At 42.9% G+C, this 13,309-nt stretch overlaps 1 protein-coding gene across 1 annotated transcript in view; it reads left to right on the plus strand.

The window, feature by feature from the left end:
- Positions 1-6,000: 6,000 nt before the first annotated feature.
- AGBL1 (AGBL carboxypeptidase 1) overlaps positions 6,001-13,309 on the plus strand; it is a 272,595-nt gene continuing 265,286 nt past the window's right edge. The window contains exons 1-4 of the mRNA XM_086471611.1: positions 6,001-6,054; positions 7,885-7,948; positions 9,264-9,410; positions 11,865-11,996. Coding sequence (XP_086327737.1) covers positions 6,001-6,054; positions 7,885-7,948; positions 9,264-9,410; positions 11,865-11,996 — 397 coding nt within the window. The remainder of the gene's footprint in view (positions 6,055-7,884; positions 7,949-9,263; positions 9,411-11,864; positions 11,997-13,309) is intronic.

A 13,309-nucleotide genomic window follows, 5' to 3' on the forward strand; every position in this document is an offset into this window, starting at 1 on the left:
ATCCAAGAAACAGCAATAAACAGTAGGTGCTAACATGCATATAAATAAAGATCGTTGTGCAAGAATGGTTAATGCCTTATAGAAACTTCTTAAGAGAGTGTGAAAGACATATACTAGGATAATTTTGGCATTAAAATAAAAATAGATTAAAAAGAGGAAAAAAATGAGTGATATAACATTAAATCTAGTCAAAATCTTTAGGTGTCATAGGTAACTTATTGTGAAATAAGAGATGAAACCTGAGAGAATTCATCTGCAGTAGAAATTACAGAAAGAACATTAGAAATATTCAAAGGAAAGTCTAAAAGCCTTTTGCAGAATATCGTGTGTTTTGATTTATCTCAAAGTTCCCTCATTCTTTTAACACTTCCAATTTGACAGAAGCATTTTAAGGTTATATAATAATGTGTTTTACCACCGGTTCTGCATAATAAAGTAATTGCTCTATTAGAGGTGCATTAGAGAAGAGCAAGTGACACAAAGGAACTTTGTATCAGGAGGAACTTCTGCATAAGGACAAGTTTTTCTTTGAGAACATAGAACTTTGGCAGGAAGGAAGGAAGGAAGGAAGGAAGGAAGGAAGAGAAAGAAGGAAGAGAAAGAAGGAAGAGAAAGAAGGAAGAGAAAGAAGGAAGAGAAAGAAGGAAGAGAAAGAAGCCATTTACTTTGCCAACAATATCCAAGATATTGCAGTGTATCAGGGCCTAATTCCTGGACGTGAATATATTTTATTACTGCAGGGAAGTTGGGAGGAGAAGACTGATCTCAGAGAAGGAAATCTTTGAAACCCCCACAAATAAATGGAAGTAAGTGTGTGATTGAGAGCTATAATACTTCTGTGAGGACAGTATTTCTGCTTCATTTTGTTGGAATAGCTGTCTGGGCTCCGTCACTGATCCCCATAAGTATTAGTTGACTAAGTGAATTTCCCACCACAGGGTGATATTTGCCGCCAGGGAAATAAGGGACAATGAATCCGATCTTCTTGATGAGGGATGCAGCGGGGCAGGTGTTAATTAATATTTGTGAAGAAATCTGTGATCCTGTGATGAAAGGTGTTATGTTAGTGCAATTTATTGCATTAAATATAGTAAGATTCTTTGGCACAGATGATTTCCACCATGTTATTCACCAAGTAATTTTGGCTAGAGATCAGCTCAGGCCAAGCTGTTACATCTCAACACCTTTAATGTTTTGAAGACATTCAGATATAAGTTTGGAATTTACCCATATCTGCCTTGAAGCAGTTGAGTCCCACAGAGTGCGGTATATATCCTTTGAGAAGAAGCCCTGAAGCTCAATGAGTAGGAGCAAAGCCCTGTACAATAGCATGTTAGAAGTTGGCTTCGAGGCACTACTTCGGCCCAGTTGCCCGGATGAACTGCCGTCCATTGTGAAGGGTGTGTAATCACTACACCCAGCAGTGACCTGGTATGTTATTGAAAAGAAAATTGCAGGTTATCACACCCAAGTGCAAACAAGGATGAGAAAAAAACATTCCTTCAGGTCACTGCAGACCATGAAAAAAAGCCCCCCACCTGATTGCATGAAGCCAGAGTGAGGGACATTTTTTATGAGTATTTGCTATATTCCCTGGTACAAACCGCATACCTACTACTTTGGGTTGATGGGTAGAACTTGGCTTGGTGTTAAGCATCATCAGGAATGAAAATGACTGGTCCTTGGGTAAATGGAGTACTAACCTTGCCTCTCAGGGGCATGCAGGAGCCAGCAAGAGGGACTTGTCTCTAAGGCTTGAGAACAGGAGCAAGAACTTGTCAGACCACATGTCTTGTTCTGGAAGGCCCCTTGGCTGCCCTGTGTACAGTTTGAGGGCTACGTGATCCCACACAGCTGCGAACGCCTTTCTTGCAGGATTAAGGAGGTCACTTAGGACACCACCCGAGCAGCAAGGTCCTCCTCTCTGAGTCTTTAAATAGCCCCTTTCCCTTCCATGTCTCCTTTGAGTTTCCTGGCTTGCTCAGGCCTATCAACTCCTCAGCAGAGGAAATCCAGATTAGGCCAAAGAAATGCACTTACTGTTTGCCACAGAGGGTGGAGACATCTGTGGTGACGCTGGGATGTGTGGATGGGTGTTTTGGGAGCACGGGCAGCATGACCATGACTTCTTGGGATCCTTCTAAAGCTGGATGATGGTAGTATTGTAAGAAAGTGCTTCAGTAATAACAAAATTCAGGCTGTAATCACTTTAATTTGAATACAGACTTGTTCTGAGGTTGCCTAGTGATATTTTAGAGATCCCTGAACCCTTTTCTCCCCTCAGAAATAATGATTATTTTTTTTTCCTGAACTTTCATATATTCAATACTGTAGATAATAACCTTCCAACAAGAAGAAATCATGGTTAGCTGGCTGAATATTGAGGCTGAGGGTGGGAGCACACAGACAAAGAACTCTCCAGGGTATTTTGCTCTCTCATTTAAGTGTGAATTTTTAGCTTCACTTAAATTAGAAAAAGCAATTTAGTCTGACAAGGCACAGAACATAAGGCACCAAACCTGGCTTCACAGTTATTGTAAGGCTGGATCGTCAGTTGTGGAAAGAAGATACCCAGCTGGCAAATCCACAATGCCAGCGGTGAGCAGCTGTGCCCAGCAGTTGGGTCTGGTACACACCTCCACCTCGCTGGCAGCAGAACGTCGGGAGAGGAGTCTCTGATTTAAACATTAATACAATTATTAGCAGCCCAATAGTTTCTAGAGCTCTCAGAAGAGAGTGAGGAATAATGATGCTTGGCCCTTAACCTAGTCTTGATTTTAGCTGGTATTAATTTTGTACCAGTGCTTCTCATCAATAGGCTTTGAGTGCACAGTGAGAAATCTTACTTGCAGATGCAAGTCTCATTACACAGACAGTTAGGTTTCTGACTGCTGCTATTTGTGTGAGCAAATTTATTAAGGGTAAGAGAAGAAAGAAGGATGTATTTTGAACACATCAAATCCTGCTTCCCTATTTAGAAACAGGCTATTTAAAAACAAACAAACAAAAAACCCGTGGAACTGGACATCCTATTCCTTGTTGTCTCTGAAAAAAACAGATCTGGAAGTTTGTTTGCAACAGCTTTTCTTTAAAAACAGACATTTTTGGTTTTGTTTTCGTTTCTTTTTTTTTGTTTTCGTTTCTTTTTTTTTTTTTCCCTAGGCAGTCACACAGCTTTGTGAGGCTATACTCAACAATTAATTTAATAAGAGTATTGGTAGAAATCATGTTATGCACTGTCTTGCAGGAGTGACTTCTTTGATTTTGCATTTATTATTTTTGTGAGTGGAATAACTGCTTTGTGTCTCTTTCCCCAAATAAAATATTTATTAGTTAATATCATGCTGCACAAATTAATGCTGTCTGATTTCTTTCTGGGCATCCTGCTTTTTTCAGCATTAATGCTTAGACTCGCAGTAAACACTCTCAGTAGTTTGCATGTCTCATTTGGAAAAATACTGGCCTTTGGGAAAAAGACATGAAAGCCCAAGAGCTACACAAAAACTGAGTTTATGGGAAGTCTTTGTTTTAAGCCAGCACTAAAAGGGGACTGCACTGGTAGCTGCTGTCCTTCAGGTGGGAGAGGAAAACCCCCACCTCTGCTGGGTCTTCAAATCTTGTGGAAAACTTCCCAGGAGACCCCTGACAAAAGGAGATTACTTGTTACTGTGGCTTAGTTGCAATTTTATAATCTTGTCTTGAGTAAATAACAGCTTGTCCTGGCGTGTTTGCAGGAGCAGGGCAAGGAGACAGGAACTCCTTCCCTGCTTAATTGTGCGTGGGTCAGCAAAATAACCTGAGATGTCAGTCAGAAGGATCTTGGGATCAAGCTGTTGTCCTCCAAACCCAATGTCACTAACTAATCACTTGCTGCCTGCAATGTATCAATGACTATGCGCTGGGGCATTTTTTTATTCTTGGCTTTCTCTGTCCTCCTGCTGTTTATCTATGAGGAGCTTCAGCCAAGCTAACCAAAGCCCCAGTGTTTCAGGGATTAATTCCCAGAAAAAGCCCAGAGAGGAACTATCAGCCGGGAGCTGATTAAATGCATCTGAACTCAGCCCCGTGATGCTTCTGGTTGGGTGAGAAAGACAGCAGGCTTTGCTGAAGTAAGACTAAGATGAGGGGCTCCGGCCAAAAAGTACAGCCGTGCTTGATATTTTATGATGGCTTTTGCTACCTTAGCCTTTGTCCGGTTGCAAGCCGTGAAAGGCAGCTACAGGCTGTTGTTAGTAGGTAACTATTTGGCTCTAACTTTAAATCCTTTTAGTGAAATCCTGCAGGAGGTTGGTGATTTTGTAATCTAACTTGAGCCTCTGGGAACATTTCTGTGCTCTCATTCCACCCATATACTATGAATGCATCTACATTAGTCTGTGCATGTATAGATGTTGTATCTAACATTCGTAAGTGCTGGCAGGAACAGAAAATATTTAGCGAGAGGAATTTTACTTCTTTCTTTGCTTATGGTTTGTTCTTGAAGCGTCAAACATATCTTTCAATAAAAATAACTAATGTGTTTATTTTAACCAGAGCTGGGTAACTAATTTGCATTAAAGAAATTACTCTATTCATCTTTTTTAGATCAGGCACAAGTTGTGATTTTCTCATTTGTACTTACTGTTCAAAAAGATTTACTGAATATTTTTTATGAATGAATTTGTTGGCAATTCACCCATAAACAGTTTGGTGTAAGTATTAATTTAAACAGTTGATTCTAATAATTTCAGTGTCCAAGTATCTTTGATGACTTCGAAAATCTCAAGCTAATTAGTCAAAATCTGAGCTGGTTCTTTTCAACAGGCAAGTTTCCATCTTGCAAGACAACAGAAACTTTAGGGTTGTTTTTTCTGTGTTGTCTTGCTGTTATAAATTGGAGCTGTGTTATTCTGCAGTATTGTGTATTATTCAGTAGTGCCACTAAAGTTAGTGGGAAATATGTTAGAATTTGTAATGGGACTAGGGTTTTATCCGCTGTTTCAGCAAACACACAAGTCATCCAATTCCCTCACTAGTGTGCTGGAAGAAGGGGAACAATAGAGCACCAACACAATTACAGTTTTAGTGTTAAAATAAGGAGTAAATGCTCAGGTAAAATGTTTGGCAATATCACACAGCTCTAATTTGCACATTTTAGAGGTTGATCTTTCATGTCCCCTCAAGTTCTTTGTTCACTTGAGTCCCTGAATAAAGCTCATGGAAAGTCAGAGGATATCTTATGTCATCACTATTTGTGTTAATGGCTTAGGAAACCCACAATCCAATCAGTTAAAATAAACAACCCTGTGTAATAGGAGCATAAATCAATGTAGACTTCATTATGAAACCTTAATGTGTAATCCATCCACCTACAGAGGAAAGGAATACTGAGAGGCAGCAAGACAAAACCAGAGGACTGTCTGATTTAGGCAAGCCTGATATTTAAAAAGGTGCTGAGAACAGTAACTCTTCCTGGAGTCAGTAAATTTGGTGGATACTCATCACTCCTGACAGCGTGCCCCTGACTATTAAGTCCCTATGCTAAAAAATGCTGAGAAACTCGGGAAGAGAGCTTTGATTGCTCTTTGTTTGCTCGGGGAGACTTGAGACAGTCAGGACTGTGGACTAATGAACAAAGACATGAAGTATCAAGATTAACATATGACTAAAATGATATGTGTTATGTAGAAGTAACAGTATTCAGAGCTGCTCTGACCCTGCTGCTGATTTTCTTCTCTGTGTGGTCCCTTGAGCCAGTAACACGAAGTGGGACCCCTTCTCTGAGGTGAGGGTGGCAATACTTGGTGAACTGAGAGTTACTGGATTTCATTAAAACCATGTGTTCTGTTTGTCTTGGCTCTGAAAGGAGCAGTAACCCTATCATACTGAGCCTTTTGATTTCTACACAGTTCATAAAAGGGCTGAACTTTTATGTTCAGTGCAGAGATCTCTGCTTGTTGAGTTAATGTAGTAATGAATAGAAACAGCAGGCTCTCGCTCTGGGCATGGGCCAGCTCTGAGATGGGGATGAGACATGCGCTTTTCCTGTGGATTTTAGCTAATAGCAAAAGTAAGGTGAGTCTTTAAAAAGGCATCAGTGCTCACAGACCCTTCTCCCTTGAGTCATCCATTTCAGAAGTGATTCTCTGCCTGTTTGCTCCAATCTCTCATCCTTCTCTGACTCTTCTTTCTTCCTTCCTCTTCCCCTGACCACATCTTGATCTTTTGTCTCACTCTCCTGCTGATACTCTTGTCCCTGTTGCTCACTTGTGCCAGTATGAAATGTGTATTGAGCAGTTAAAGTTCGGTAGCACTGGTAGTTGAGCAAAACCAGTATGGAGGGAATTCTGCTTTTCAGAGATTTGAAGTTAGTTTTCATTAATAATTATGATTAAAAAAGAAATCTAAGATTGCGTAATGGTAAGGATAAACAAGTTAGGATACATCAGCGCTAATGTAGATATTGCATGCAGAAGATGGCACATATAATTTGCCAATACAGAAGGAGGTTTGGTTGAAGGCAGCTGCCGAGCATCCTACAGGAGTTCTGCAGCAGAGGTGGAAACTTGATTCTCCAGGCTGAAAGTCACCTGCTCTGACTGTGAAAACTGACCATTTTCCTGCTTCATCCCCATGTCTCACTCAAGGCATACCCTCCCCAAATATAACAAAGGAGGAGGAGGTATGATTTGCAGCTTCCTAATTAGCTACACAATCCTCAGCACTATGTCATCTTACGCTGTGACTTTAGCAGGGAACTTTTGGAAAAAAAAGTGTCCATTTGCATTAACAGTCATTATTACATACATGAATTAGATTTCCCTAGTATTCTTTCTAGAGTTTATTTTTGCTAGGTGTTACTCCTCAATTCCATGTCTTAAATATTCAGTTGCATAATCTTAAATATGTCAGAAAATGGTTGAATCAATTTGACTGTTAAAATGATCCCATATATCCAGAATACATACTAGTAGGCTAAGTTTCTGAAGCACTTCAACATTCAGAAATATAGGAGCCATATATTTGTAAGATATTATCCTATTGTAATAATTTAATGGGAGCTAAAGTGATTCCATTATAGTTTATGTGATCCTGAGGTTCTTCAGGATCAAGGCTACGCAAATGCAAGTTTTCTATTATATTGGAAAGTTATATTGTGTTGTATTTTATCTGTATGGAAACTAAGAGATGTAGAATGTACCCAAATCCCTCACACAGCAATACAGGCTGGTGATTAATTCTTCAGTCTCAGCAGTGCAGCCTGGGTTGGAGGAGGATTATAGAAGGGGTCTAGTGTATCACACAGATGGATGGTAGATATCATGTGTTTCTTTCTCCTCAAGTACAGTATATCTTATTTCCTCTAACACAAAATTTAAAGTAGAAGGTGTGGTGCTTAATTGGTCTTGATTACAAATAAGTTTAGGGCATTTTTCTGCTCCCCAAATTCCAGGCTTCCATGTAGTTGTGGCTGCAAAGCTCGAAGATGGGGGAATTTTCTTGTAAATAAGATTAATATTGTTTAAAGATATTCTTCTTCAACTGCCAGTAATAAGGGATGCTGTCATGAAAAACCACCCCACATTTAACATTTCTGTGTGATACAGAATTTCCTCAACTTTGAGGTAACCAGACCAAACCAAAAAAGAGAGATTTAGGTGTAGATTCTGCAGAAACGCTACTGTGTATTAAATACTGTGTAATAGGATCAGTATGTCTGTCAGAGGCTTTTAAAATGTACTATCAATTTGGTTCCATATATTCACTGGCCAGATGGCATGAAAAGTACTTAGTATCCAAACAAGGATCTCAATGCCTCTGCACCACATGATGCACTGCAGCCCTGTGTAGCATGAAGTTCACTGTTCCGAATTGATCCCTAAATTTGGTGTGTTTCCATTGTAGAGCTCCTGTGACAAGGATGTCATCCTGAATATCCTTAGTGTCCTCACTGACTTGCTTTCTCTGGGTAAGTAAGCAAAGCTCTGGGGCAATGCCTGCGGGCTAGGGGCAGAAAGAGAATCCTCAAATAGGTCAGGGGATTCACACCTTCTTAATCTTGGACAGGTGTTTGCAAGGTGAACAAAACATGAATTGTATCTGTAGATCATCAGTCCTTACTCTTGTGTTTGGAAAACTGATCTTTTTCAGTAAGTTAAAGAAAAAAAAAAAAAAAAAGACCCAGAGAAAGCCTCCTATTTTTTTAATTTAAAAGATGCCCATGAATTTCAAAGTATTTCATAATCCCTGTCAGTCAACCACTGGAAATGTTCACCAGTGCCATTGGAGAGAGGGCAGTGAGAAAGAGAGAAGAACCTGACTTCTCAGAGCTCAGGGACTCTCTAATGGAGAGAGTTCAGCATTTCCCCAAAAGGAGACTCTACCTTGGGGCTGCAAGGAAGTCACATTGCTGCATGTGCCTGAGCCACGTGAAAAAATAAGTGAAATGGCAAAAGAACTGAAAAAATAATTAAGTTGCTTTTTCTTCCTGCTCCACCTCAAAAATGTCATTTGCTAAACAACTCTCAACCCAACCAAGGTGCTAGGCTGTGGGGGCTGCATCCGTGGGTGCTGGAGCCTCTTGTATTCCCCACTCCTCGGAGCCCCACCACAGACATCATCCCATCCAGCTGGGACTCTCTTTTGAAGCCCTGCAGTTCCTTAACTAGATGGAAGGATTGCCTATGTGGAGGGGACACAAGGTATTGTCTCCCCTCCAGGAGCTGAATGTGCGACTTCCTCCAACCACGGAGCCTGAAGTTGCTGCTGAAATCACCCATGGATCAATGTTTGTTGGCAGAGTAGGACCCACAGTATTAGAGTGTGGATTCTCTGGAGACATAGATTTGTTTGAAAGCTCTATCCAAAGTTTCCCTAGGATCCTTGTTCATTTGGCAGAAGTTTGTTGCTTGTTTAATTTCCAGTATCTAAGAAAAGATCACTGAGCCTTCTGCTCCTTTGAAACCTGTTGGTGTCTCTGCTTATTCCTTTCTGCTGCATTTCAAAGCACAATGAATAACTCCTGCAGGACATGGGTTTGTAAAGATAATGACTGCCAGAGCAAGAGGCAGCAGAGTGCATAGTTTTACCATGAGGCCATTAGCTGTGTCTCCAGGCCAGGGGCACCTGAGATCCATGGTCAATTCAGCAAACACCTTTGGGTTCATAGCAATAAAACACCGTCGGAAGGTCATGCGAGCTTTGTGTGCTCCATGAGGGGTAAAAGTGCAATCGTTGTGGCTCAGGGAAGGGATACTCTGAGCAGTCTCTCCTCTTTTCCCCAGGGACTGGCCGGAGAATTCACTATGTGATCAGCAAAGGTGGCACTGAGGCGCTGCTGCAGGCTCTCGCCACCGCTGCCCGCGTGGAGCCGCCCGACCACAGCACCCTCCTGCCTCTGCTTCGCCTGCTGGCCAGGGTCGGCCAAAGAGGTACTGCTGAGCGGTGAGGGACTTCATGGGTGGGGGGGCTCAAAACTGACGGATAGCCCCAGGAATAGTCAGCACTGGGATGTGTTTGATAGACAGCTGTGAGTTTCGTTTTGAGGTGTGCCGCTTGTCTGCAGTTTGGCCAGGAAGAGATTCTGCAACAAGGCAGGGAGGGCATACACGCACGTAGAGCTGCTTCTTACACAGGTTTCATCCGTGTTCTGCCTTGGGTTGGCCTTGTAGTTGAAAGCCCCCCCGGCAGAAATTTTTTTTGTTTTCCCTTAACCTAAGCAAAATCTTAAAATACGATTTCTCTTTGATGGCCCAATCCGCGGCGGAGTGGCAGATCTTGGCATACAGAGGGTGTTTCCTGAGGCAGGGAAACGCCAGGGCAGCAGAAAGACCCACCAGGAGCTGGTAGCTCTCACAGGAGAGATAGACTGGTGGAACCATGCTCTGCTCCACCAAGAGAGAGCCAGGAACATCCACCAGAAAAACCACAAGACTGCGGGGATCCTATATCCTCCACCCAACAGGCAAAAGGCAGTAGCTTTTGTAGATACATCAGCTGGAAAAAGAAAGTGTACCCCTCATGATAAACACAACTGGCAAACAGATGAGGATAATGCTGAGGTACTCAACAACTTTTTTGCTTCAGTCTTCACTGGCAACTTCTCTCCCACACCTCTTGAGTAGATGGACCTCAAGGCAGGGACTGGGGGAACAAAGTCCCTCCCACTGGAAGAGAAGATTAGATTCAAGACTACCTGAGGAACCTGAACATACGTAAGTCTATGGGACCTGATGAGATGCATCCCAGAATCCTGAGGGAATTGGCTGATGTAGTTGCCAAGCCACTCCCTATGATATTTGAAAAGTCATGGCAACCAGGTTAAGTCCCCAGTGACTAAAAAAATGGGAACTTTACATCTGTTGTTAAAAAGGATAGAAAGTAGGACCCTGGGAATACTGACCTGTCAGCCTCACCTCAGTGCCTGGGAAGATCATGAAACAGATCCTCCTAGAAACTATACTAAGGCACATAGAGGACAAGGATGTGATTCGAGACATCCAGCATAGCTTCACTAAGGGCAAGCCTTGTCTGACTAACCTAGTGGCCTTCTGTGATCAGCAGACAAGGGAAGATCTATGGATGTCACCTATCTGGATTTCTGTAAGGCCTTTGACAAAGTCCCCCATAACATCCTTCTTTCTAAATTGGAGAGATAGGGATTTGATGGATGGACTATTCAGTGGATAAGGAATTGGCTGGATGATTGCATCTGGAGAGTAGTGGTCAATGGCTCAATGTCTGAATGGAAATCAGTGACAACTGGTTTCCCTCAGGGGTCCATACTGGGACCAGTACTGTTTAACATCTTCATCAATATCATAGACAGTGGGATCAAGTGCACCTTCAGATGACACCAAGCTGAGTGGTGCGGTTGACACATCTGAGGGATGGGATGCCATCTAGAGGGACTTGGACAAGCTCAAGAAGTGGGCCCATGTGAACCTCATGAGGTTGTGCAAAGTCCTGCAACTGGGTTAGGTCAACCCCTGGTGTCAATACAGGCTGGAGGATGAAGGAATTGAGAGCAGCCCTGCTGAGAAGGGCTTGGGGGTACTGGTGGACAAAGTTGGACATGAGCCAGCAATGTGCACTCACAGCCCAGAAGGCCAACCATATCCTGGCTGCATCAAAAGAAGTGTGGCCAGCAGGTCGAGGGATGGGATTCTCCCCCTCTACTCGGCTCTGGTGACACTCCACCTGCAGTGCTGTGTCCAGCTCTGGGGTCCTCAGCACAGGAAAGACATGGACCTGTTGGAGTGAGCCCAGAAGAGGCCACAGAAATGATCAGAGGGAGGGAACAGCTCTCCTATGAGGGAAGGCTGAGAGAACTGAGGTTGCTTAGCCTGGAGCAGAAGGCTCTAGGGAGACCAGATTGCAGCCTTTCAGTACTTAAAGAGGGCTTATAAGAAAGATGGGGAACAGACTTCTAGTAGGGCCTGTTGCGATAAGACAAGGACTAATGGTTTAAACTAAAAGAAGGTAGATTTAAGCCAGATTTAAGGAAGAAATTTTTTACAGTGAGGGTGATGAAACACTGGAACAGGCTGCCCAGAGAGGTGATAGAACCATCATCCCTGGAAACATTCATGAAGAGGCTGGATAAGGCTCTGAGCAACCTGATCTAGCTAAAGATGTCCTGCTCACTGCAGGGTGGTTGGACTAGTTGACCTTTAACCATACCATTCTATGATTTGTAAATGTGACTTTAGGTAAATCCCATGTTTTCCTCTTTTCAGTGTGAATAATTCTGATCTAACTGATTGATACATTTGAATGCCTTTGTCATGAGATCTTGAGTTGTAAGATTTGGTGCAAATACGTTTATCAGCACTGCTGCAGAGACCTGGTCTTTGTAATAGTTTGATTCATATTTGCTTTCACAGATAAGAAGTTTGGTTTGAAAGTGCAGAAGGCAGAAGCAACTGATATAATACTGAGCTTGGTAAGAAGAAACCTGGGCCACCACCTGCACCTCACCCACTGCCTCTGGGTCCTGCGGGTTTGTGCTTCTAACAGTAAGTGCCTGGATTTTCCTCTTCTCTTCCATGTGACAACCACCAGAGCCCTTTTTTAGCAATTTCAGTGAAAGAAACATCATTCCCGATTAAGGTTAGTGCCCATGCACTGTTAATATACAGAATCAGGCACAAAAGCCAGAATGACCACATAAAGAGGTGCTCCTCAAGGAGCCTATACAAACTTTACAGTGTATTTCATCTGTGGACTGTGAAGATAAAAGTGCTGTAGTGAAAAATATTCATGGCAATGGTCTCCTATTCTAGAGTATAAACAGTCAACTCCTTTGCTCTGAGACTTAGGTGCCTTAAGGCTCTATGCAGTTCCCACTACCATAATAGCCAAACGTTTCATTCTTCTGTGTTGTATTGATCCTCAGAGCAGCTCCATGAGGAAGTAGTATAAGGGTGGAGAAACAGAGGGAGAGAGAAATCAGTTACTCATTCAAGTTCCTCTGGAAATACATGTTAGATCCCAGTCCTACTATCCCCCCTCAGACATGCACTATCTCAGCTTTTCTTGTGTGGCAATGCCCTCATTTTAAATGATTCAAGCAACGGGATTTCCAGTATTCTTTCCCAGATTCACTACAGATTCATAGAGGCTTTCCCTACTGGAGAGCACTGAGTCTGTCAGCAAAAATTTCCCTTTGCTCATTCTAACCCCTTCCTCTCCTTCCCCACATCCCTCATCCAGCAGATAATTCTTGACAGCCATCCTGTCTGCAGTCTGCTATATGCATCTTAAGATTTAGCACTCCTGGCGCCCAGCCCTGCAGGTCCCTTCTATCTGTGCAGGAGCTAGCTTCATGCAATGGGCTTTCTCAGGCAAGCAGCCAAGCCTCAACATTCAACCCCTCTCCCTGTGATAAGCAGTATTTGAAAGGCTGAGTGTGACTGAAAATGCAGCCAAGGCCAGAAGCTGAAACGTGCCTTTATTTGGGTTTCACAGCTGTGTAGTGTGACCCTGTGCTGTCTCCCACCCAAAAGGATGATCTACACACTTCCCTGCTCCCTGCTTCAGTGCACCTGCATCCCAATTCAGCTGCAGGTTTTGCAGAGGTTTTAGGATGCACACTGCAGCCTGGCTTCCTTCCTGGTTTCAGACCCCAGAACCCCACCTCTGCTCCTTTGATGGAGCATCTGTTACTATCCGGGTATCTCCAGCACTCCCCAGATGTGCTTCCCCCTTCCATGAGTAGCTTTGACTTTGTGGTCTCTGTGGCCCAGCTGGGAAGCTGCAGGAGAGGTTATGTGAAGGTCTATGTGGATGTTGTACCAAACTAGGACATTACATGTTCCCAACCTTAAAA

Source organism: Leptosomus discolor, chromosome 11 (genome assembly GCF_034619465.1).
Source record: "Leptosomus discolor isolate bLepDis1 chromosome 11, bLepDis1.hap2, whole genome shotgun sequence".
Taxonomy (NCBI): Eukaryota; Metazoa; Chordata; class Aves; order Leptosomiformes; family Leptosomidae; genus Leptosomus; species Leptosomus discolor.